The sequence below is a fragment of the Equus caballus genome, chromosome 22 (genome assembly GCF_041296265.1).
Source record: "Equus caballus isolate H_3958 breed thoroughbred chromosome 22, TB-T2T, whole genome shotgun sequence".
NCBI classification, from domain to species: domain Eukaryota; kingdom Metazoa; phylum Chordata; class Mammalia; order Perissodactyla; family Equidae; genus Equus; species Equus caballus.
In genome coordinates this window covers 37,317,587-37,343,377 of record NC_091705.1, presented here as the reverse complement: position 1 = coordinate 37,343,377, position 25,791 = coordinate 37,317,587, and the positions used below count along the sequence as shown (strand labels likewise).

At 43.2% G+C, this 25,791-nt stretch overlaps 2 protein-coding genes across 25 annotated transcripts in view; one reads left to right on the top strand and one right to left on the bottom strand.

Moving 5' to 3' along the window:
* Positions 1-5,157, top strand: part of SULF2 (sulfatase 2) — a 128,095-nt gene extending 122,938 nt beyond the window's left edge. For 6 of the 10 annotated variants that reach the window (XM_070246883.1, XM_023626692.2, XM_023626694.2 and 3 more), the window contains 6 exons: positions 376-545; positions 789-931; positions 2,044-2,167; positions 2,909-2,942; positions 3,186-3,239; positions 4,206-5,157. In XM_070246883.1, coding sequence (XP_070102984.1) covers positions 376-545; positions 789-931; positions 2,044-2,167; positions 2,909-2,942; positions 3,186-3,239; positions 4,206-4,236 — 556 coding nt within the window. In that variant the 3' untranslated portion in view covers positions 4,237-5,157. The remainder of the gene's footprint in view (positions 1-375; positions 546-788; positions 932-2,043; positions 2,168-2,908; positions 2,943-3,185; positions 3,240-4,205) is intronic. The other 4 variants (XM_070246887.1, XM_023626696.2, XM_070246886.1 and 1 more) reach the window with 1 other exon arrangement.
* A 534-nt stretch (positions 5,158-5,691) lies between these two features.
* Positions 5,692-25,791, bottom strand: part of NCOA3 (nuclear receptor coactivator 3) — a 121,842-nt gene continuing 101,742 nt past the window's right edge. For 6 of the 15 annotated variants that reach the window (XM_023626689.2, XM_070246878.1, XM_070246879.1 and 3 more), the window contains 11 exons: positions 24,322-24,457; positions 23,105-23,302; positions 22,170-22,430; positions 21,949-22,075; positions 20,540-20,711; positions 13,769-14,062; positions 12,543-12,647; positions 10,994-11,213; positions 9,980-10,154; positions 9,484-9,625; positions 5,692-9,174 (listed from right to left, as the gene is read on the bottom strand). In XM_023626689.2, coding sequence (XP_023482457.1) covers positions 9,163-9,174; positions 9,484-9,625; positions 9,980-10,154; positions 10,994-11,213; positions 12,543-12,647; positions 13,769-14,062; positions 20,540-20,711; positions 21,949-22,075; positions 22,170-22,430; positions 23,105-23,302; positions 24,322-24,457 — 1,842 coding nt within the window. In that variant the 3' untranslated portion in view covers positions 5,692-9,162. Of the gene's footprint in view, positions 9,175-9,483; positions 9,626-9,979; positions 10,155-10,993; positions 11,217-12,542; positions 12,648-13,768; positions 14,063-20,539; positions 20,712-21,948; positions 22,076-22,169; positions 22,431-23,104; positions 23,303-24,321; positions 24,458-25,791 lie in introns of all 15 variants that reach the window. The other 9 variants (XM_023626688.2, XM_023626683.2, XM_023626686.2 and 6 more) reach the window with 3 other exon arrangements.

Here is a 25,791-nt window from a genome sequence, read left to right as displayed (position 1 = left end):
TGACCCCCAGATCAACACCAAGCGGGCTCCCGGCACCCCCCAAGGCTGGACGGGGTTACTGCTACCCCACCAAGTAGGGCAAGACACAGGCTCCAGGGCAGGGGTGTGAGCAGGAGTCCGCAGCCTCCTGCTTCTCTCGCCTCTGTGCAGCCCAGGCTGAAGTCAACCACAGGAGACAGGAGACTGGGTCTGGTCCCAGCATGCCTGAGGCCAGCACTGGGACTTGGGCAAAGGTCCTCCCCTTTGGGACCCTCTATGTCCATGCCCTCAGCCCCCTGGGCAGGAAGAGCAGAAGTTCAGGGCCATGGATCCCCAGGAGGCTCCAGGGTGGGGGCCTGAGGGAGGTGTGAGGGGTGTGGCCCTCTGTGCCCCTAGGAAGGGTCTGCAGGAGAAGGACAAGGTGTGGCTGTTGAAGGAGCAGAAACGCAAGAAGAAACTTCGCAAGCTGCTCAAACGGCTGCAGAACAATGACACGTGCAGCATGCCGGGCCTCACGTGCTTCACCCACGACAACCAGCACTGGCAGACGGCACCTCTCTGGACACGTGAGCGAGCCCGGGGCAGGCCCAGGGCGGGGGGCCAGGAGGGGCCTCTCAGGGGCTCACAGTGACCCACTTTGCCCCCAGCTCATACCTCCTTGCCAGGTCCTGCCGGTCTTTCAGGAACCGGTTCCCTGACAACATCAGGGGCAGGAACTGAAGGGGGTCATCCCAGGTGGGCACTCGTTTGGGCGAACTGAGTTTCTTCCTGCGGGCACACTCCAGGCATGCTCTCTCTTCCCTCGGCAGTGGGGCCCTTCTGTGCCTGCACCAGCGCCAACAACAACACGTACTGGTGCATGAGGACAATCAACGAGACCCACAATTTCCTCTTCTGTGAATTTGCAACCGGCTTCCTGGAGTACTTTGATCTCAACACAGACCCGTACCAGGTACAGACAACACGGCTGGAGAAATGGGGGCGTACGGTACAGGGTGCGGCCAGTTAGCCCTCCTGGGGAGGCGGTTTATTTTCCAAGTCCCACTGAGTCCTTAAGACAGCAGAAGTGAGTTCTGAAGCTCCCGAGAACTTGGGAACTCGAGGTGCAAGCAGGGCTTCTCTGCCTCCGTCTTCCTGCATGTGTAATCTAGGCCGTGGACAGCTTCTCCCCTAACTCAGGCACCTCAAGGTCAAAGCAGGCTTTGTGGGAAGGTGTGCAGGCTCCTAGACCCCCAGAGCTTCAGGGGTCCTTAGGGTCAGGCCTGCACACGCCGGGGCCCACCGGAACCACGCGGATAACGGGACAGTAGCTAACGTTCAGGCACTCACTGCGTGCTTCCGTGTATTAAATCATATGAACACATACGTGACCGAAGTGGCCCAGAACATGTAAGACAAAAGGAGCCACAGAGCCTCTGGTGAGCGGGACGTGAGTGTACTGTGCTTCGGCACTAGAGCTGCTCAGGAGTGCAGGCTTGGTATCGTCCAGTCTTCAATGTTTCAAGAAAAGCCTGAAATCAGTTTTTCGCATGAAATCTCATTTTTGAAGGCCAACAACTCCATTGTCTTGTTTTGTTTTCATTACCATATAGGCTGCCAGTCTTTCTTCTTAGGTAGGTCATCCCCAGATTTTACAAAAGGAGGCAGCAGAGCGCGTAGGCCAGTGGGTCACCGGTAGCTCCCAGACTGGGCAAGCACCCACATCACCTACCCATCCCTTCACCAAATGGCCGCTTTCCAGCCAAAAGGCACTGAGAGGCCGCGGATGGAGGCTGCCTAAAAACACAGGCTTGGAAGGGCTTCTTTCCAAGCGTGGAAACCTCCTGTCCTGTGGCCCCAGGAGTCCAGTGTTAGGTACATGGTGTGGTTCTTATTCTCCTGAGCTTTCCTTCTCATGAGGAGAGAGCCTGGTGGGGCTAGAGGCAAGAGGCAGGCCTGAGTGTTCCAAACTCTAGCTCTTGCAGAAGGGGAGGTCAGCATCCCACAGCTCCTGTGATGCCCGGCCAGCCTGAACTAAGGCCCCCGGTCTTATCACCTTGGTGATAACCTGCCTTTTCCAACTAGCTGATGAACGCCGTGAATACACTGGACAGGGACGTCCTCAATCAGCTACACGTACAGCTCATGGAGCTGAGGAGTTGCAAGGGTTACAAGCAGTGCAACCCCCGGACTCGAAACATGGACCTGGGTGAGTAGGCACCCCCACGCGGGGACTGGAGAGCAGGGTTCCCACAGGAAGGATTTGGGAGGTCAGGTCTAGTCCCAGGAGGGAACCTGGAATCACCAGGCATTGGTGAATTCTCACTAGTGGCTGAAATACCCGCTTCCCAACATCCACCAACCGAGTGCTATTTTTATGGTCCTAAGTGCCATCACTTACTAGTCACTGTACCAGTCACTGTGCTGAGGGTTTTATGTGCATTAACTGATGATCCTTAGGATAACCCTTCGAGGCGAATCTGCTTGTCCTCGGTTCACGGATGAGTAAAGTGACCGGGTTGGCTGAGTACATAGCCTACTCACTTGGTCAAACTGCCATATCCTCTAAGAAACTTGCCAGGAGCCAAGACGTGGGGCCCTCCCCCCGCCCCACCCCTCAGGGCCTTTGGCTGTCTGTCCTCTGCAGCATAGGTGCCCGGGCCCATGTCTGCCTCTTCCCTATGACCGAGGTCAGTGTTGAATGAATGCCTCAGGGTCCTCAAACTGACATGGTGACACCAGCGTGTAGGTGATCTCCAAGGCTACCTGGGAGCCCACCTCACAATTCACTCCACTCCGTCTGCCTAGGGAACACTATCGACCCCATGGGTTTGTGACAAAAAGCCTCAGGTGTTTAAAAACAGAAAAAGAGGCAATTATAAAGTTGGTCATTGCTTGTGCCATTTTTACCCTAAATTATGTGTGTTCTGTTCATTTCTCTCTCATTTAGGACTTAAAGATGGAGGAAGCTATGAACAATACAGGTATTCAGTTTTGTTTTTAAAGCATGAGCACGGCCCCGTGTCTTGGCCCATCCTCTCGTCTAGCCTCTGTGAGGGTGCACAGGTTCGGTTAGACACTGCCCGCTTTCTGCCCGGCCAGGGGCCTGGACCACCCACCAGTGATAGGCGTCACCCAAGGGGCCTTCTTTGTAGAGTTCTTTGGGGGTGCCTTTCTCTCTTGGTGATGGTTAACACTCGTTCTCCTTTTGACACCTGACAACTTAGGCAGTTTCACCGTCGAAAGTGGCCAGAAATGAAGAGACCTTCTTCCAAATCACTGTGAGTTGAGTTGAGCCAGTTTACAAAGAGAGATCTGGTCTGACGTGCTCTGCTTTGCCAAGGCTACTCTGTGTGCATGCCATTTGTTATCACTCTCATTTGTTCCCATAATGAGAGGGGAAGCAGTAACTAAGTTCTTCCTGAAAATAACGTACTGGAATACATTTCACGTTTTAGATTAATTCCTTGTCTAATGCACTGTTGTTCTCTATATAATAATCTGTGCTTGGTAAACTCAAGGTACTCCTCAGAGGTTGAGAAGCATTTAAATATTCTACTTGCCAACCATCTTGAAGGCTGTGGCTGCGGAAGTGCTGCCTGGTCCATAATGTCAGCAGCGGGGGGCCTCATTAAGTGGTTTCCAGTGTCCATGCTAACTAAACTCACTCTCTAGTGCCAACAGAGGTGGGCAGGGAGCTAAGACGACTGTGGCAACCTGGAAAGGTCACCTCTAGTCTAAAGGGAACAGCATGAATGGGATGCAGTGTGAATCCTTTAATTCATGGGGAAAATCCTAAAACGCAGGTGTGCGTGACAATTTTTTGTTAACACTGAAACTAATCTGACATTAAGCCACTTAGCTGCCATTAGCAACCTCTGGTCTACTCCCTTCTGTCTTTCCATGTATATAATGTATGTGGCTTTAACAGGACAACAGTAACGGGCCAGCTAAGCCTTTCTCTAGTGCTCCCAGAATTAAAGCACATAATCTGGACATCTCACGTTCTCCTTAGCCACTACTCTATCCAGATCTTTAAATGCATCTTTGCCAGCTGCTGAGTGTGTAAGCCAGCAACTGAAAAGCTAGACGAGTAGGTGGCAGCAGGCCCTTTCTGAGGGAGCTAGAAATACTCCTTCTCAGCAGCCACATCCTTGAAGCAAAGCCTACTGAGCTGCAGGAGTGATTGAGAAATCCATAAGCAGCATGATAACCAGACACTAAGAGGAGTCTGCTTTGTTCTACAGGGGCCAACTGTGGGAAGGCTGGGAAGGTTAAGCAGTGCAAGACGGACCTCCAAAAACAGAGGCATCATCTGCCTGTACAGACAACGAGAAACCATGTATGATTTCAAGGCCAAGAGGCCTGAGAAACGCAGAACCAGCCTTCGGTCAACATGGCAGATTCCAGAAGAGACCCGTCAGAGTCGTGATACTTCAGGATGCCCACTTTTGCCCCTGCTTTTGCTTTGGATTATACCTCACCAGCTGCACAAAATGCATTTTCCCATCAAACAGTCGCCACTAACCCCCTCTGAGAGGCTCATGAGGGAAAAAGAACAGAAAGAGAGATTTTCTTGGAAATTTCCCCCAAGGGTGAAAGTCACTGGAATTTTTTTTAAATCACAGGGGAAGAACAACTCTGTTTTAAATCCTCTTATTCTTTTGGTTCATCACTAAGAAGGAACTAAGCAGGACAGAGGCAACTTACTTGCAGATGCTGGAAATGGTGCTCCGAGTTCGACAATGAGTCAATAGCACAAAAGAAGTGACGTTTATCCAGCCCTATAGCCCTGGCTGCCTCTGAAGAAACTGCCTTCACTGTACATATGTGACTGACTGTTTCCATGTAACCAGCGTGTGAACTTTTAGGGGAATCTGACTAATAAGAAAACCCAATTTTCAAGAGTGGTGGTGTCAATAAACGCTCTGTGGCCAGTGCGAAAGAAAACTCCTTGCAGTTGTGGACATTTCTGTTCCTGACCAGATACCCTTTCTCCCAGTATTCCTTTGTTGTTTGTCCCAGAACTGATGTTTTTTAAAGTACTGAAGTTGATGTACATCCCAAGTTTTAACGCAATTGTATTTGTAAAGAAATTTTGTAGTCTAAGTATTGTCATACAGTGTCCAAAACCCCAGCCAATGACCAGCAGTTGGTATGAGGTAACCTTTGACATTTTGTAAAAGGCCATTCTTGGGAGTTTTTTGGTGTGTTTGGTTTTCTTAAAAAAAAGCATTCGAGATACTACCAGTCAACACCTTTGCGGGAGGAGACGCCTTGGGTTTAGAGGGATTTTTGAAGGGGAACAGATGGTTATAAATCAATACCTAAAATTTACCACACGTCAGGGACCCCACAGGTAAGTCTCACATTACACCAGCCTTAGGGCCTCACTTTCCCAAAGTAATAATCAACCGCAGAGCAGTTCACTTTAGCCGGTCCTTCTTTGTGTACCAAGTAGTCTAGCGTGGTAAAGGCAGCTGTCAGAACGCCAGGATGGGAGAAGCAGGAGGAACCTCGGCCATCACCTAGCCCAACCCATTTCTCATTTAACACATGATGGAGACAATCCCTAAGCACTCACCTTTTATAAGAACAGCTCCATGCTTTTCAAGATTTCTTTTAACCTCACAGAAACTGCTATCGTTATTTGAAATAGGATTCCATAACGTTCTCTTTAACCCTTAATCAAATATTTTTTTAAAGAAAGAGAAAAAGCAAGCTCTCTTAGACTTCAATTTTAAATAGAAACCTTTATTTACAATGACATCCAAAATGATGAGCAAAGCACTCAAAGCTTACCACCCAACCATCTCATAAGTTATCCCATGTAGTTGGATTCTATGCAGTGTAAAGAATGATTTATATTTTTTAAAAGCAACATTTAATGTAAACTTGATTGAAACTGAATTCATTCTCAATACTATAAGTCACTTCCTGAGAATTTAAATATTGCTCTCAGAATGACACTTCCATCTTCTTCAGAATTCCACATATTGGAGAGAGAAGGAAAGAAGAGAACACCCTGCTCGTTCCGACACGGTGTGCCCCGGAGCTGGCCACAGCTCCTGCTCCTCTGCAGCAGGGGGAATTTCATCTATCCTAGAGTTTTACCCCTATCAATTTCTGACTTGTGAACAAAACTCATGGCTTCTGCAAATAAAAAAGGACCTGGACAGGCATGTGGGTAACTGGCAGTCCATTCTGTCTCTGCTTTCCAGCTGCATGCGTCTCTGGATCAAAGAACTTCTAGGACAGAAAGCCAATTATGTTCTGTAGCACCTACCCCGGTACACCCCAACTCGCCCCTCGATAGTAAATAGCGATCCCTAAGCAGTCCTGTTGATTAATATGTACACCTTTCCCTCAGGACACACGATTCGGAAAGTGGCATCATAATATGAACATTAACCACAGCTTCTATTTGCTTTTTAAAGGAAGAAACATGTATCTCCTTTATATCACTTTGATTTCTATAAAATATATATATTTATATATCTTTGGATTCAGCAAAAAAGTAGGTCTGGAAATATCTCACATTCTAAAAGCAAATGAGAAGATTACTTATGTTGTTCACCCAAAAGATACTAAGGTTTAAAAAAGTGGTGGTGGGGTGGCGGTGGTGAGGAGAGGTAGGCAGCAGGAGTACAAAGAGAATTATCCAAAAAAGATAAAGCGACAATAAAGGTAAAAACAACAAATTGTCTCAAAGCCTGCATCTATTAAAAGAAAATCAAAATCTTAAGTTTGCACCAATAAAATGACCAAGTAGAAAATATAAAAACTTATAATAAACTTCATTTTTTTCCCATATAAAAAGGAGGTGCTGCCTTCCAGTTAGCCTGGAGTTAGGACTGAGGGGAAGAATCACAAAACTTTATTTTTTTTATTTTTAAAACTCAAGAAAGGCAAGAGCACCGTTCTGTCTCCCCACACACACGTGACCTAAACCAGAGCGGTTCAGGCATGCTGACACAGCTGTGTCCACAGACAGAGACTTGTCACCTGCGCCTCTGTCCCAGACAGGAGATGTCCCCTGAAAAGCACAGGCCACCATGCTGGAAGCTGATGGATTTACAATCTTAGATCTATTTTTAACCACACGGGGGGGGGGGGGGTCAACCTCAAATCTGCTCTAGTGGTGGCTCTGGAAATACAGGTTTCACTTATTCATAGGAAAGTCAAAGAAGTTAAATTATCTTACCTTGAGAGACACCTAGAAAGACTGGCTAAATGCGTGAAATTAAAACTGGCTCTCAGTTATTGCTAGGAAATGACACCAAGGCTAGCAGACACATTTGAAATACACAAATATTCCAAAAAACCCATTTTCATTCAACTGTTTGAACTTAATAAAGTAAACCAGATAAAGGGAATTAAACTTGATTTTTTTTTTCCCTAATCCCACTGACTAGAACAAGTGTCAGGGAGTGGCAATGGCAGAACGGGGTGGGGGCAGAAGAGGGAGGGAGCACCGAGGCGCTCAGTCAGACTGCAGCTCTGAATCCCAGACACTGGCTGCTCTGGAGACTGAGCGCCTAAGAAATAGTCATGGCACCATCCTAATTCTCAGGGACGGCAAACACATCACATTAGTAGAATGACGACACAGCAGAGCAGACACCAGAAACCACACATCAAGGGTTCCCCTCCCGAGATCTCAATGTGGGCTTCAGGTCCTAGCAACCAAAACCTCAGAGCACTCCTAAAATGCATGAAAAGACGACGAATTCAATTTAAAAAAATACCATGAATAGCGATTAATTTATGGACTGCTTAAAATCCAAGATTCTTTTTTAATCAAATTGCTTGATCTTCTTAAATTCTTGATATCTTTTTTCAAAAACTTTATTTCCTCATATCTATTCTTTCCCCTAAAATCAACAAAGTGCTTAGTTCTGGTAAAGGAATTTAAAAAAATTTTTTTAAATGCCTACATCTAGACAAATGATCTCTCTAAAAAGCATTTCGATTAAGAGATTGAAAAGAGCAGGCATCTAAGGCGGGGGAGGAGCTTAGGACTGCTGTCCCTTCCCCCAGGCCACATAATTCAGGAGGTGTCTCTTCTGTTTGGAACCTCACCGCGCTGAGCTTACTGAAATCAACAATGTTAAATATTTAGCTTCACAAACTCTGTAAAAATGAGTTGTTGTGACCTACAAAAAAGGTATATACATATTTTACATAATATCTTAAAGGTCATATTTACAAAAGAAAAATCTATTCACAGAAACACTGCGAAATTCTGATTCAGAATGCAGTACCTGGCCTTGGGTTTTCTGCAGTTTATTTTCAAAAAGCATTATTGCTCTACCATATAGGCAAAGGGTGACATCAGTACTTTCAACAACAACTACAACAAAAATCATAGTTCTTGTCCAACAGATTAGACAAAAACCAGGAATGTAGTTCACCATTCCGCAAGACCTCAAGAATATTGCATTTATCCATTACTTTTTAAATAAAGTGCACTCAGCTGCACATTAGCATGTAAAAAATTGCTACTGCTGCAGTTAAATACTGTCATCTCATTTTCCCTTCTGCAAAGCCGTTTGACATCAAGGACGATTCCTGGAGGTGAAGTATTATAGGACATTAGGAGCAGATGAGAATTCTAGTTAGGAAAAGGCCTAGGACAACCGAGAACAGGGCTGGAGCAACTCAACACTAGCATTAAAGAACGAGAACTCGGAAATGCCAGCTCCACGGGGCAGAGGGTTAACGTACAGAACTACTTGGTAGTGACAAAAAACATGTGAAGGCTGGGGCAATGTTCTTCATCCAATGCTGCAACTAGAGAAACCAGGCATTGTAATTGCTGCTGATTTCTCCAATGTTCTCTGGCCCACCTACATTTATTTGAAAGACTTTGGATAGTCAGGAAGAGGGAAGTGACATAGGAGTATTGTGATCAGTAACACTCCATACCTCCAGAATCACATCCCTAACAGGGAGAATGCCAAAAATATTTCTGTTTTGAACACCATGATACAGAGAAGAAGGGGGAAAAAAACAGGTAGATATCACGCTTCAGCTTAAAATCCAGTCCTGCTCAAATGACGTCACTTGGAATACCCTTGATGGAGATCAAAGCTGGTCCTTTCTTCAAAGCTGGGTGCCTAGAACAATGATCCTTTACCCCTGATAATCCTAGTGCAGTGTCATTTGTACAGTGATTTCCTTAGAGGTCTTGGTGTAGAGATGTCAGCAGTATTTCTGTTAGCAACCAGAAGAAACATGAGTAAAACATACACTCAGCACAACAAAAAAGACCCCTTGTGTCTATACCGATGGCTTACAACATAGCTCTAGCCAGCTGAGTCAGATTCCTTAGATCCCAGATTACCAAAAGTATCTAATGGCCCTACGCCTTCAAACCAAAAGTTTTTTCAATGACTATTCTTTTACGTTACACATTCAAGTTAAAAATCTACCTGAGACCTTTTAGATTAACAGTTGAGGCTTTGGTTCTCTCCAGGGAACAGGAATAACTTTTTGAGAAAGGTAAAGAATAGACCCCTGTACCTGATCTGGGCCCATGGGCATGCCCGACATAGGCATGGAGTTCATGTTCATTTGTCCCATGGGACCACTGCTGCCATTCATGTGCACCATACTATACGCTGCAGGATTCCCCTGGTGGGCAAACTGCTGCTGAGAAAAGGAGCTGTAAAGAAAGTGTGAAATTACCTCCTAGGTCATTTTAGTAACACAGGACATGCACACAGAGATGATCACAATTTTGTCAAATGTCACTGTACTTAAGCAGAGAACAACCTGAGAGAGAAAACCCCCTGACAGCCCGCCGTCTACTTTCACAGCTGTCTGCACTCAATACCTCACGGATACGTGCACGGTAGGAAGGATTCTCAAAATGCAGGAGCCAAATAACATTTTCTAATATGAACCCCAGACCTTTTGATCTCTCCATCCAAACAGGCTTGACTGACAAATGGAGAGAGTAACTTTCTGAACTTCTGGCACTAGAATGTGAATGATTTTGAAAGTCCCTGCTCTTTACCTGTTCCTGGCCAGGTTTCCTGATGGCCAGCCCTTCATTTCTGAGGACTGATACATGGGTGCAGTCTGAGGGTGCTGCATCATGGGATTCTGGGAGGCACCCATTCTTGATGATATCATTGCATTGGGAGGACTAGACACTCGACCAAAGGCTGGATCTGATTGTTGTCCCATCCCTTTAAAAAAGAAACAAGAAGAAGAAAAAGAAAAAAATCACAATGCTCAAATGCTAACTCCTTAGAATATCAGCTTCCTGAAAGTGATTTTCTGTTCTTTTTTAAAAGCAGGGCAAGGTGATGTGTATGAGATATAAAGTGCTACAAGATGCTGCCTGCCAGTTATTCGTGCTTCTCGCCAACATGACGACTAGAGGAACAAGCTTCCTACAGAAAAGCACACTGTCTAGATCACTTAACAGCGGTCGCTTCAATGAGCTTTCTGCATAAAAGGGACTCCATGTCACCCTACTCACATCACTCCCTCTTTTGAGGGCAGAAGAGCTACTGTCCCTGGCTGACAGGGACACATCCTAAAATGTAATCTCCCCAAGATACCTCCACCTCCACCCCGACCCCATTCCTGAACCTCTCAAAGGCGGACCTGAAGAGGGACGTGCACTACCGTAATTAATAATATGTCCTAGTCACCAAGAAAAAGAACTCAAAAGCCTGCACAGTGCATTCCTCCCACTGACGTGACCAAGCACTCAGGGACTGTCGAGTTCTGCTGGGACATATGCGGTGGAGGGGGGGAGCCTGTGAGTCCTTCTCTCAAATTAAGATGTGGGGAGCTGAAAAGACATGACCTGAAAAAAATATTCAACTATGACGGCACATCTACCTCAATTACAATTAACCTGTACACTGGAGGAGACACTTTTAATTAATTTCATTTTTCTTGTGAAATAACAAGAGGGAGTAAACAGTGTTTTTGCTTTCGACATGCAACAGAGCTAGTGAGGCCTGCGTCCTTAGTAATGTTACTTTGGGGAACACATTTCCACTGTCAAGTTTACCATAATTGGGTGGATATGGAAACTGCTGAGGGGGAGCCTGTGGCATCACAGGCCCTGCCAGGACCCCGTCCATGCTGGGGGAAGCAGTCACGTTGGGGGGCGGGCTGAAGGCCTGGGTTTGCTGCTGCTGCTGCATCAGCAGGGCCACCCTCTGCTGTCGGAAGTGATGACTCAGGAGCTCCCTGCTGCGCTGCGTGACCATCTGGGCGTTGAGAAAACCCTGCTAACACCCAAGAAAGAACGCAATTATGCAGATATAGCAAGAGCCAGCCAATTTCATACATACAGCACCCCACAATACATTAGGTATCAGAGAGAAAAATCACCCAAAGCTTTCTTTATAAAAAAGGAAAAATGAACAATTCTCATTATGGTAATGGCTTTCTGGCTATTTGAGGGCGGGGTGAAGAGATGCAGACCAGGGACCTGAAAGTAATTTAGGGCTAGGAAATGAAAGCAGACAAGTTGTCAAGCTTCAGCATAGTTAGAAACATTCCTCAAAGCGACAAAACATTTAGGGGTAGAATTTGAGGACAAACTTTTCAGAAACTATGAAATAAAACTACAAGAAGAAAAAGAGCAGGGGGCGGAGGGGGGAGGGGGGGATTGAAACAAGAAGGAAACCAAAAAAAAAAGACGGAGTTATACTCAGATAAGCAGAAATCTACCCCAGAAGGTCTTGCAGTCTCTTAAAACCTTCTGCAAGAGGAGGTGGAGGGTAACGAGAAGTTTCTGGAGGTCAAGGAGGTGACCTGATCAAAGCACTGAACAAGGAAGCTGATTTGAACTCTACCAGCTGGGAGAGGTCATCTCCAAAAAGCAAACTTCTATCATCTTTTTGGAGGGCAGCCTAGCTTAGCTTATGCAAGATATCTGACTATCAAGAAAATGCAGGTATCGGTACTTCCAAGTAGGCTTAAAACTGTGAAAAGTGGGCATTTCAGTGTTACCTTTTTTAACAATAATTATGAACAATATTTCCAACCACAGTAAAGGATTTTCGTGTAGTCATCTGTCTCGTGCACATTAAGAAAATATCTTAACACATCTTCACCTTGGGCTGGAGGTAGAGAGAACTTGAATGTCATCCCTCCCACCTTGGAAAACAAGTTATCTCAGAGGTTATCACTGAGAGTAGGATTATGTATTATTTATTTTCCTCTTCATACTTCTTATAATTTCAAATTTTACCCAGTGAGCATGTGGTTTCATAATCCAAGAACAGAGAAATGTTTACAGATTTATTATTTTAAACTTCTAAAAAGTAAGTGAAAGCTGTTTTCACAACACAGCAAATGATCACAAAGGGAATTAATTTAAAAAACACGAATCAGTGGTTTTAATAAAAGGATGTCTCCTCCTCAGATTCTGCCTAGTTACCAACAAAAGGGAAGAAGAGAAGAGGAAGTGTGGTAGGACCATGGGATGGTTTCTTACACAAGAAACATGGAATTCCCTTCTTTGTTTACCAGTCGTTTACTGAGAAGCACCACGAGCCAGGCCCTGTGCTGAGCACTTGGCAGGGAGCGTGGAGACTTGCTCTTCTCACCTGGGAGTTCACCTGCGGCTGCATCAGAGGCCTCATCACTGCAGCACTGCCAGCAGGGGGGTTTTCTATTTTCATTTCAAGTGCCTGACGGCTCTGATTCAAGAACTGGGAAGAGACAAATTGGTTAGGATGCAAGTGGAGCATGTTAATGAGCCCAAAACAGCTTTCCAAATCCTCAGCACCAGCCAATAAGGTCATGAGGAAATCTCCAAACCCGTCAACCTGCTTAAATCACATCGAAGCTGAACAGATACACTTTCCCATTTCCAAACAGTTCATGCCCAACAGTCCTTGGCCAGCATATGACACTTTTCTATTTGGCATCAGGAGGAAAACTAAGTGCGATTTTGCAGCTTAAAGAATATCTTCAAAGGATTGGAGGAAATCAAAGGATTTATAAAGTCCAATTTTCTCTGGGATTATTGAAGCCATTAGGGAAATAGCTTTAACTTGATCAGAGTAACACTGAATAAACTTGAAAAACCTATTCTGTTACCTTTTCCTAGGTAACTTTTAGTGGAAACAAATGGTAAAAAGTAAAATGATACCATGAACGCATTAACACAGCTTTCCTGAGTACCTAAGCTGACTATTAGGAATATTAACACACCAGAAGAGTCTCTGGCTTGCTGGATTCTAAACTCACTCACTCGTCCGCTTATATGGTTCAATTCTGCCACATTTAATAACTCAGCACACCCAAGACACAATATAAATAATTATACTTTAGAAGATTTGTTGGGGATTAAGGAAACAATGAAAAAAAGAGAAGTCTTGTCTTAGAACATTAAGAGAGTTCAAGTTTAATAAAGCATCTAGAAAGCAGAGGTTCCATAAATAGAATGCTCAAATCAATAAGGTTTAAGTATTTGGTTATTAAGGACTTTCTAAAAAATAGAACTTATCTACCTCTAAGACTACAAAGTCAGCAAGAAACACTTTCCTCCTCTGTCCCAAGAGCAAGCCTCTCTGACCTTTATTTTTTAACCTGTACAACAGAATATCCTTATAGAAAGGTATCCAATTCTAACAGGACCACTCCCTAACAAGGACCCACCTGTACAAACAAAATGTTACACAGAAGTGAAAACAAAAGGAATTTCTTCAGTTGACGAGGAATATGAAGCCAGTGGCAAAAGCTCTGAAGAACAGTCTGAAAATAAACTAAAGAGGAGGAAGCCAAGGGAAAGCCACTTCGGGCCAAGGCAAAGCATGCGGCTGGTTACCTGCTGGCCCTGCAGCCTCTGCTGCAGCTGCATTCTAAGTTGCTTGGGGGTGCTCGTCCGGGGTCTCATGATGTTGGCCCTTGGGTGCATTCCTTGGAGAGGAAAACTGCCCTGCTGGTTCATCTGATTCATCATAGAGTTAAAAGATGGTGACTGTCCCTGAAGATTAAAGCCCCCTTGCATTGGAGGCCCCTGTGCCGGGTACGTCTGCCCATATAATGCTGCCTTCTGATCCATCATCACTGCCGCTTCTTGACCTTGAAAAGCATCCTGTTTGGGCTCCAAAGCTTGTCCCTTAAAAACCAAACACATAAATGAACAGTGAAGTACATCTGGGAAAGTAACAGCTCTAAAAGTGAAAAACAAAGTCAATATACATGAACAGTGATGCTGCAGGATTTCAACGGCAAAATCAAGTTTATTGTCTGGAGTTCCATGAGAACACAGACCATGCCCCATCTTTTCACAGCTGTGTCCTACTGCCTAGCACAAGGTCGCACACAGACACTCAAATATTTTCTGAACCAAATATCTACAATGTATTAAGTACCTGGAGAAACAGTATTTGCTCCAGACCAGATTTCTGTACCAACATGGACCTCTCAAGCCAAGTTATAAAATACATCAATTAAAATCACTGTGATCAACGAATTTTCATGTAATCTGTAGAAGAATGTTTTTGAAGGAGGCAAGAGGTGATTTTGGTAGAGACAGGTAAATCAAGAAAAGTCATACTCCCGGGAGTGTATTCACCAGTTGAAACAAAGCCTAAAGCTGGCCATCCATTACTACTGTACATGTCGGGGGCGGGGAGGCGCGGCATGGATGGACACCACATTCATTCGACAGGTATTTATTAAGTGCCTGTCACGTGCCAGTCATCACTTCTCCACATGCTAAGAATGTGAACAAAATAATGTCCAGCAGTGACAGAAAAAGGAGTAAAAATAAACATTCTGAAGGAAGGAAGAGCCTGCCATGATAAGACAAGAAGGGCGTGTCACGCACTGCATCCACCTTTATCTTCTTATCCACGGCACAGAATGCCCAAGTGTGCAGTCAACGTCCTGGCCAAGCCTCGCCTTAAAGCACACTTCAGCCTGTTGTGACTGTGACACCACTCTTGATGTTCTCCCACCTTGCTGACCTCTCCTTGGAGGAGTGTTAAGAGTCATCAGGATTCAGTCCTAGGCCGCCTTCTTTTCTCTCGCTCAATTTCTACTTTGGTGTTCTCATCCACTAGTGACAACTGCCAGATTTCTGTCTCCAGTTCAACTGTCTCTGAATTCTAGTTTTGCTTATGCAAATATCTTAACATCTTTACCAGGATGTCTCAGGCATCTCAAAATTAACGTGCAGAAAAAGGAAGTCATGATCCATAATAGCTCCTCCCCCAGAAAACCCTGATTCTCCTGCAATCTTCCCCAAAGGCAATACGTGGCAACACCATTCTCCCAGAACTAAAAGCTAGCAACCTGCATTCTCCACGTTCTCCCTTTCCAAGTGTGCGTGTGCACACATGTGCACACATGGTCCACCAAGCCCGGTCAGTTTTTCTTCCGTGACATATCGTGTATCCTTCCCTTCTTTCCATTCCATGGCCATGACCCTCCCAAGGCACTTCTTGGACTCTTGCAGTAACTGGCAACTGTGCCTCTACTTTGTCCCATCACACCAATGCTCTTCTCCAGACAGCAATAAGATACCTTTGTAGAAAGTAAATCACACCTTAAGTTAAACATGGCAGACTGACTGTGCGTGTTTACCTTCTTTCTCTTGCTAACCCTACTAAAATAACAGCAAAGAATTAAAAGTAGCAGTTATCCACAAAACAATGAGAATAAGGAAGGCAACAAGACTGAATATTTCAAAAGGTATCTGGAAGACAGAAAGTGAAGAGAGCAGTAACCAACTCTACAGAGCAGAGAAACTGAGACCTGTTTGCCTGCAGAGGGAAACACAAGAACTGAGCAATGAGAGACTCTACCGGGGCCGGCAGGGATCCGGCAGAGTGCTCACACGGCACTGGTAAGAGTCTGAGTACAGCAGAGGGGGGCAACTACCTCCCTGCCCTCAGCCTGCCCCCCCACTCCACAGAGCCAAGAGGCTGTACCTTCTACCTATTCCTGAGGGCCTCGGTTCAGGGACACCGAGCACAGCAGAGGGCAGGAAGAGGGCAGTGGCTGAAAATGGGAAATCTTACTATATTCATAATTTCTGATAAAATTTTATATAATTTTATATCTTAATACTACGGGATCATCAACTTGCCTCCCCATCCAAGCTCCAAAATTGCAACCAGGTAATAAAAAAATGCCCAGGCAAAAAGCAGAGGACTCTTCTCTAGAAAAACTGTATTGAGGGGGGTGAGGGGACACGACTCTACATTGTTGCAATCTGGGGACTCCTGAAATAAAAAAGCCATCCCCACCCTCCCCCGCCCCATCACTGTCAGGGAAGACTGACCCTGCTTTTCATACAGTGTTCTTAAACACACAAAGACAGTCGAGGATCACTAGACATCTGCTGATGAAAGCTTCCAACAGGAAAGCGACTCAAACAGACAAAAAGTAACAAAGAAAAATAGAGAAGATAAGAAAACACAAAATCCATATAACACTCAACATATCAACAGACATCCCAGAAAGAAGGATCAGAAAAAGAGACAAAATTATTAAAGAAATGATAGAAGAAAATGCCCCCAAACCAAAGGGGATATCTGTGCACCTAATATACTGCAGAATGAATGAAACAAGACCCATGCTAAGTTTCAGAGGGAAAAAGTTCCTGAATAATTCCAAAGAGAATGAAGGGGTCACACACAAAAGAACAGGAATCAGACTGGAATCGGAGTCAGTGGCAACACTGGACGCCAGAAAACTACGCAACAATTCTCTCGAAACTTTAAGAGGGAATTATCTTCAACCCAGAATTGAATACCGAGCCAGACATGGGAGGAGAATGGAATAAAGATATTTTCAGATACATAAGGACTTAAAATATTATATCTCATGCAGTAGGGAAGGAGACGTTAATAGAAATAGTGTTTCAGCAAAACAACAACGTAAGCTAAGAAAGAAAACACCCTGGAAACACCCAGGAGACTGGCGGTGCAACAGAGAAGAGGGACGATGACTAACTTGTGGACCTGCCTCACAAGGACAGAAGAACAGAGACAGAGAACCGCAAGAGGGAGGGAAGGAGCGGAGGGACTATGCCGCGGGTCTGAACATGGAGGAAACACGAAGAGAGCCTTTAGAGCTCTGTCCAAGTGTCTGGGGAGAAGTAGCAGTTAAGTGTGTAGAAACCAAACCAAATAAAAAGAGAAGGCAATTAACTCAAAACAAACAAACCCAAAACAAAAACCTACACAAACTATACCTGGCTCAGAAACGAGGCAAAATAATCTAAGTACTGATCACCCATTTAACAACAAGAGATCTAACTATACTGGGTGTACAGAGAGAGCACGTGCCTGTGTGTATGTAGCGGGTATGGGTGTGAGTATGTGTAACAGAGGAAGGGGGATAAACACAGATCCACAATTTCTTATCTGAAATTCCAAAAATCCAAAAAAGCTCTAAAAACGCTAACAATTTTTCATTAGCACCAAATGTATGTAACAGCAAAACCTGACCTGAACTTACACGAAGAGATACATAATCTCCATGTACCCCACTGCGGGTGACTATTTATGCATTTTGCTGCGGAAGTCTTACCATGTTTGATCACAGGCGACTGCTCAAAACTCCACCCGAGGGACTGTAGAATATAGGGTATATATGCACCATTGTACCGTTCCAAAATCCAAAAATACCTGAATTCCAAAGAGTATCTGACCCCAAGGTGCTCAGATAAGGGACTATGAATGCATAGTCCACTGTCACATCAGGACATCAATAAGATACAGACTGAAGTTGATAAAGAAAGAGCTGCATAAGCATATTACTCAGAAATATTACCAAAACAAAGAATTGAGTTTCACTATCTCTGAGGGGAGCAAATAACTATGGTTCTTCAATAAGTGTATTTTCGTATCATTTTATTTTTAAGTTACAAACAGGTTACTATGCTAAAAGTAAAAATTAATTATAACAAAAAGGAAAGCAGCTCTCCTCACTACCCTGCTTAAAATCTTCCAGGGCTTCGCAATACAGCAGGAAAATTCCAGACTCCTTAAGAAGGCTTTGTGGAACCTAAACTCTACTTACCTCTCCATCATCATCTTGTACCAGTCCCTCTCTGCTCTTGCTGCCTTTCAGTCACTTACGAGAACTGCCAACTCCCAAACTCTTTCCTGTCTAAGGGCCTCTGAGCGAGCTGTGACTCTTCTGCAACATTCTTCCCCTAGCTTTCTGCACAGCTGGCTCTTTCTCATCCTTCAAGTGTCAGCATATACGACAACTCCCCAGAAAAAGTCTTCCTGACCGTTTCAGTAAGTCCCCAGTTATTCTTTATCTCATCATCCTGAATTGAAAACACAAACATTTCCAAACTCAAGGACAAAACTACCAATAAGCCCTGACTAAAGAGAAACTGTGAAAACTACTTTGCAACATATTAGACAAGTTAATAGTCATTCTTCAAATCGCAACTCAGACATGAGTCTTTTAGAGGAAAGTTTTGACAGCCCAGCCTAAGAAACGGTCCCTTTATGATGCAGTCTCACAGCATCATCACACACCTTTCCTCCTCAGCTCTCCTGCACCACGTCAAGAGTATCTGCTGGTCCCCTGCCTGATGTTTGCCATGCCCAGTGGGATGGGAGCTTTGGGAGCAGCAACTAACGTGTTGACTACTGCTACTCGGCCTCTAATAAAAAGACTGATGGCATATAGAAGACGAATATTTGTTAAATGAAGGAATCAATAACTAAACATACATAAAGTACTGTTACAGATGGACGAAATAAAAACCCCATCAGGAAACTTAAAAAACACATCTAAATGGTCAAAGAACATAAAATATGTTCAATCTTGCAATCAACAAAATATAATTTAAAATAAGGATCTATGATGCCAATCAGGTTGGAAAAGATTTAAAAGAATAATGACACTCAGTATTTGCTTTATCTCTTGCTCATTCACACTGTGTGTGTTCTTCTGTCCACGTGGGCCACAGCAGCACAGTGCTTGTGAGGTTGAGGAACTCAAATTTTCACCCTCCTCTGTGGAAAAGCAGCTCCATGATCTATCAGAAAAACAACCTGAAAATATGTAGCAAAACCTCTAAAATACACACTCCCTGGAGCCCAACCATCCTTTCTCTTGGACTGCATCTAAGAAAACAGGCTAAGTGAACGAGATGTGAGTAACTCACAGAACTGGTTACAAGACAGAATATTTAGGAACAATTTTAAATTTTCATCAGTAGAGAATTGGTTAAATAAACTGTGTTCAATATGATACTATTTGGCCACTAAAATTAAAGATGTATATATCAGAAAAAGATGATTGATGATGATTTTCATAAAGTAAAACGGTTACGAAAGTGTTTTAGTTTGCTTTTTTTTTTTAAATATACACTCAAAACTTACGGCGATTTTTTGTGCCAGGATTACAGAAGATTTTTATCATTTTTTTAATATGTACTTTTACGTATTAAAAGTACGTAGACAAAGAAAGCTACTTCCAGCTTAAATAAAATGTTGAGGGGCAGTTCAGGCTTCTGCATCTCTGTGTAGCCCACACGTCACTCCCAGCCAGGTCAGACACCACTCTTCAGCGCCAGGGTCATATGTGACCGATACCCCCAGAGGTGTACATCATCACTGCTCTTTGTTTCCCAGCAACCCTTTAAAAAGTTCTGTGACAGTGTTTGTCATATTGTAGCGGAATTCCTTGTGTACCCGTTTGTCTCCCCAACAAAGATTAAGAACCCCTTGAAGATCCCTCCTGTTTATTTTTGAATGCACAGACCTATACATTGCCCCCACACACAGATCCGTTAAATGAAAACAGCCACTACAAAATGTTATGTTTCAAAAACCTGTATTTGTGAATGGCATGTTTTCATAAGGCTGCACAGGTAAAGTCAGCCCGGCCTGCATATCCACAGGTTTCACATCTGTGGACTCAACCAACAGTAGATCAAAAGGTCTGCGATGGCTGCGTCTGTACTGAACATGTACAGACTTTCTTCATTGTCATTATTTCTAAACAACACAGTGCAACAACTATTTGCACAGCATTTACATTATATTGGGTATTATATGTAATCTAGAGATGACAAAGGATACAGGAGAACGTGGGTGGGTTGTACGCAAATATTACGTCATTTTATATGAAGGACTTGTGAATGCGCAGATGTTGGTATCCGAACCAATCCCCAGCAGATACCAAGTGGCGGCTGTAACTGGGAATAGAAGACGATGTTGGGGTGTTCACAGATTTGCCACTGCAAACGGGTTTTGTTTCACATAAAAAAGTTTGCCTTCTAAGAGTATACACTGGTTGGCTAGGTAGTAGAGAGGTAATTATAAAAATGAGTACTATTAACATAGGTAAAAAGTAGCATTTTAAAAAAACTATCGTAGTTTTATCAGATCATCTCTATGCTTGCCTAAAATCTGACATCTTTATAAAATAACAGGTTGCTGGAAGTGGTATCACAATTATAAAAGTATCTTTTCTAAATTTAATGCTGGTATCCACGAATGCAGTGATGTAGCTCAAGCAATAGAAGAGAGACACACACAGGCATTCTCCTGTGTGGCTTCATGGATGTGCACTCACACACAAACACTTCGATTTCCATGTTAACGCTACCCACTTGATTTACAAGTTCAGGGATGCCCAGAGCTCTGTCAATTTCTTCCAGGCCTGTGGCATCTGTGTTGCTCAGGAGAGTGTGCAGTTGGTCCAACAATGCTCTTTCATCACTCTGACCTTCTAGGTTTGAAGGTGGCCCAAGGAGATCATCCAGGGAACTCCTAAGAAGTGGCCTAAAAAGAGACTTGCAATCAATTTCAATGGTGCTTTTCCTCTTGGGGAAAAAAAAAAGTCACAGTAACCATGCACAATATTTTTAATATGCAAGAATAACTCAAATACTACAAGTATAAATAATAAACCAACTGAGAAGCAGAGAAGAGCAAATGGCATCAACTTAAATTTAAGGCCCATCATTCTAAACCTTACCAGGCCATCTTCGACCACCACAGCTAGATCACCAAAATGTAATTGCTAGACCTGTGGCACTTGGGGATGACGGGGGAGGGGGGAGTGATGACTGGGATGGAAGAGGGTGCTGTTTTCAAGAGCCTGTAAGAATAGAGGTGGTTGTAGTTGAAGAAATCAACAAAAGAACAGAAAAAAGGACCGAAGTGTTAAACTATAGATGAACTGAACCTGGGAACTGCCAAAATAACTTTTTGTTATACTTGGCCCACAGAGCTCACATACTGACAAGTATAATAAAAACTCCATATGCCCACAGCAAGGTGCCACAGTTCTCCAACACATTAAAGGGGCATGGAGCTAGACATTTATCCTGTCTCAGAAAAATTCTGTGATGAAACTATTTGTCCTCTACTGGGTAGAGGAAAACTCAAGTTAATAAACTCATGTAGTTACAGCGCTGGCTACTCAACAGATCCATTTTTTCTTTACTAATTTATCGCAGAATTCAAGTTAGAATTGACATTGACAGATGGCCTCTTTCATGCAAATGAGTTGCTGACCAAGCTAAATAAAAATGAAATACACACATAATCCACAATCTTTCTTTAACAAAATTAAAGTGATATAGTTCACTTTCACCATGATCCCTGAAATGTTTTAAAGAATTTTAGAGAATCATCCAATCCTTAAAAATGAATCTTCCAGAAAACTGAGGCTTACTATCTGTCAAACCGGTGGCAATCCATGCCCTTCTTCATGAAGGAGGACGGGTACATCATGGGAGACAATAATCGCCTCAGAGAGACACTCAGGTTTGACCACTCAATGGTCCTGAGAGCTGAACCACACAGTTCTGTCTCCCTCCTTTCCCGTGAACGCCACTGCTTGCTGCCTCAGCCTTGTTTTACACACAACTATTTGAGAAGCGCTCGGATGACAACAAAGTACCTCAATTACAGAGTTCTTCTCATTCTCTTTCAGGTTTGTTCCTGTGCTGTAACCCTTTTATAGATTATCCAATGCTAACATTTTCTATAGAGTCACATAATAAAGCCTCACCTGTTTTGAGTCCCATGAGGACCTTGTTCCATGGACAACATGCCATCTGGCCAGGAACCTGGTTGGTTAGATGGTGCTGCTTGGCCATAAGGACTGACCCCCATTGCCATGGGAATCTCACCAGGCCCTGAGAGATGAAAAACAATAAATTTTCAAGTAAGCCAATAGCAAAAATTACTCTAAAACATCTCATTTTCTTTTTTTATGAAGGGGATGCTTACGCATTTGAAGCATCTGTTGCTGCTGTTGCTGCTGCTGCTGCTGCAACATTGGTCTTGCACCTGGGATGCTATTGGACCGAAGAGGCAAGGTGGGCATTGAGCCACCCATTGCAGGTCTGGGTAAAGGAGCATTATAATCTGCTCCTGGTCTTCCCATGGAGTTTGAACTCATAGGTTCCATCCTGCTGGCCTTTGAGTTTGGTAAGGCCCAGTCTCCTGAAGGAGGAGTCTGATTCACAGTCACATTTCTGTTTGGACCACCTGAAACAAGTAGAAATGATAACGTCTTTTCCATATTATAACGAAATCTTTCTTACATAGGTACAGGCACTATACACAGCATTGACCTTGACCAAAAAAAATGCTGTGTCATGCTAAGAATAGGGCTGGCCAACTATGGAGACATTTTGGTAGGCCACTATTGCCATATATTCATTAAAGGTTAGAAAATGCCTTAGATCAAAAGCTTCCTGGGGCTGGTCCAGTGGCTGAATGGTTAAATTCACACGCTCCACTTCGGCAGCCCTGGGTTTCGCTGGTTCAGATCCTGGGTGTGGACATGGCGCCGCTCGTCAGGCCATGCTGAGGTGGCATCCCACATGCCACAACTTTCTAAGGGACCCACAACTAAAAGATACAACTATGTATTGGGAGGATTTGGGGAGAAAAAAGCAGAAAGAAAAAAAAAAAAAGGAAGATTGGCAACAGTTGTTAGCTCAGGTGCCAATCTTTTTTAAAAAAAAAAAAAAGCTTCCTTAAGAGCTTAAATAACCAAGACATGGAATAAATGAAGGATACTCAAGAAAGAAATATTATGCTACTGTTATTCAAAAATCTATTACTTAATCTCAATTATTTAAATGGCTTTACGTATTTCGAATTTACTTTTCCCAAAAGAAACTTTCAATCATAAATACTAACTAGAAATAACATACCTATATTTGAGCCATAACTTTCCTGACTATCCATCATCCTTGGATTCCCACCCAACACGGGCTGCTTTGGTAACATGGGGAAAGCACTGATATTCTTTACTGGAGGACTTGAGCCAACAGAAACAGGGCTGTCTAGAGACACTGCTCGGTTATACGGAGGACGAATGGACTGCACCAACTGTGGACTCCTCAAACCTGCTGAAAACACAGAAGCAGAATACATAAATATCCTGTGATGATTCAACACATAAATAATCAAGTACAAGACATAAATACTAATACTATCCACCCAAGAATGTCTTTCTTACTAAAACACTGTCTTTCTTTACAAAGTAAACACTAAGCACCAAAAAAAAAAAAAAAATAAGCCTCATACTCCAAATAAAGTAGTAGAAACACAAGTCTCAGTGTTGGCTGAAGCATTGGGTATTGTTCTGTAGCCTGATATGGTCATTCATATTCTGCTTCACTCAATATTGAAAAATTCCCAATGTTTCAAATTCCTGGAGGTTCTTCTATATGCGGACTTTCGTAAGTGGCTTGTCTGTTTTTACAGAGAAACTTCACAATTAAATGTAACCAGATAAGTTGCCTTCTAATGAAACAAGGAATGAAAGATAAAATTTCCTCTTAGTCTTTTTCTTTATCCAATCTATTCAATTGATCTGATTATCCATTTCAGTTTGGGAAATAGTGTCACTGAAAATGAATAACCACCATTTTCTGATCACTGTGAATTACTCATTTTGATTGGTACATATAATACATCGTCAATTAATGAATGAGGAAAGACACAGCTATAGAAGAAAGGCTGGAAAAGGACCAGCAAACACTAAAGAGGAAAACTCTCATAGCTAAATGATAACACTCCATAAATTCGCAGGACAGGTTTTGATCTGCAGTTTTAGTTGCTTTTTAATCCAATTCTCTTTGCCTAAGAAAAACGCATGCCCTAGTACCTACTACTCATCTGGAGCAACCAAAGATGAACATTTTCCTGTTAGTGCCATGATTACTGGCATCATATTAGTTAGAAATGGGAAATTTAAAAAAACATGAAAATGTCCAAAAACTTTTTTAAACATATACATGATAAATTAGTCTAAGAAACTGAGAGGCAGATTATGTGTTTTAAATCCTACTCTCAGTATAAGAGTACATACAAGTGTGCAGAAAGCTTTAAAAGGCAGCAAGAACAAAACCTAGCTCTTTCTTACCCAGAGAATTAGTTCCTTGAAACATGTGTTGCTTGGTTCCCAGGTTATTATCATTTGTGGATATGGAATTATTGTAAAAGTCAGAACTAGTCAGATCACCAAGAATAGCATCGAGATTATCCAAATCTCCAGATCCCTGAAAATAAAATTTTAAAAATTAAGCTGTCTACATTACTAGACACACAAGTATAAACATATTCATCAGAAGAAAACAGATGAAATGGGAACAAGTAAAATACATTAGTTACCTGAAACGATAATGCCCAACTTAAAGGCTGGTCTATTATGACGCCCCCCACAATCTTCTTCCTTGAAACAACAGTTTAAAACTACTAAGATAAATCCCTGAGTTTGGAGGTGCTTTCAAAGGGGCATTTTTTAATTTACACTAGGAGTTTAATTCTCAAACTGTAGGATATTTTCCAGCTAACATTACTCAGGATCATTAGCTGACAGAGATGTCTGCCTAGATGTCTACACACACCTTCTGAAAATAAGTACCATTAATAATAAAAGCAGCAAGCTGAGGTTCAACAAAATATTCATAGGCATGCTTTAAAAAGAGATTTTGGCCAATAAATTCAGAGAAAACCAGGTTAAACAAAGTTAAACAGACAACTTAACAGTAAGACTTCTCTAAGACTCTCAGATGCATATTAATGTCTCCTAGAATAGTGTTCCTCAAGCAGAGTTTGTGAAATCTTTATACAGAATGTGATCGTGTACATGAAACTTGATTTCAGGTAAAAATCAAAATTTTGGGGGCCGGCCCCATGGCCGAGTGGTTAATTTCCCACACTCTGCTTCAGCAGCCCAGGGTTTTGCCGGACGGAACACCGGGCGCAGACACGGCACCACTCATCAAGCCATGCTGAGGCGGCGTCCCACACGCCACAACTAAAAAATATACAACTATATACTCAGGGGAGTTGGGGAGGAAAAAAATAAAAAAGCAGGAAAAAACAAAAAGGAGACTGGCAACAGTTGTTAGCTCAGGTGCCAATCTTTTTTTTTTTTTTTCTTAAGGGCGGGGGCGGGGGGAAGGGGGCTGGCCCCGTGGCCGAGTGGTTAAGTTCGCACGCTCTGCTTCAGAGGCCCAAGGTTTGGCCAATTCGAATCCTGGGCGCAGACATGGCACTGCTCATCGGGTGGCGCTGAGGCAGCGTCCCACAGGCCACAACTAGAAGGGCCCACAATTAAAAATACACAACTATGTACCAGAGGGCTTTGGGGAGAAAAAGGAAAAATAAAATCTTAAAAAAAAAAAAAAAAAAAAAGCACATTATTAAAAAAAAAATCAAAATTTTGCTGCTTAATACAAAAGTGTTTCTCCTGTTTCATTCCACCATGCCCTTAATGACCCAGTCTCCTCATGCCAACAGTGAACACCTCCATGAAAAATTTCAAATTGACTGCTAATGAGTTACAGTCACATTTTAAAACACACACGCCCGGTATTTCTAAATTGCA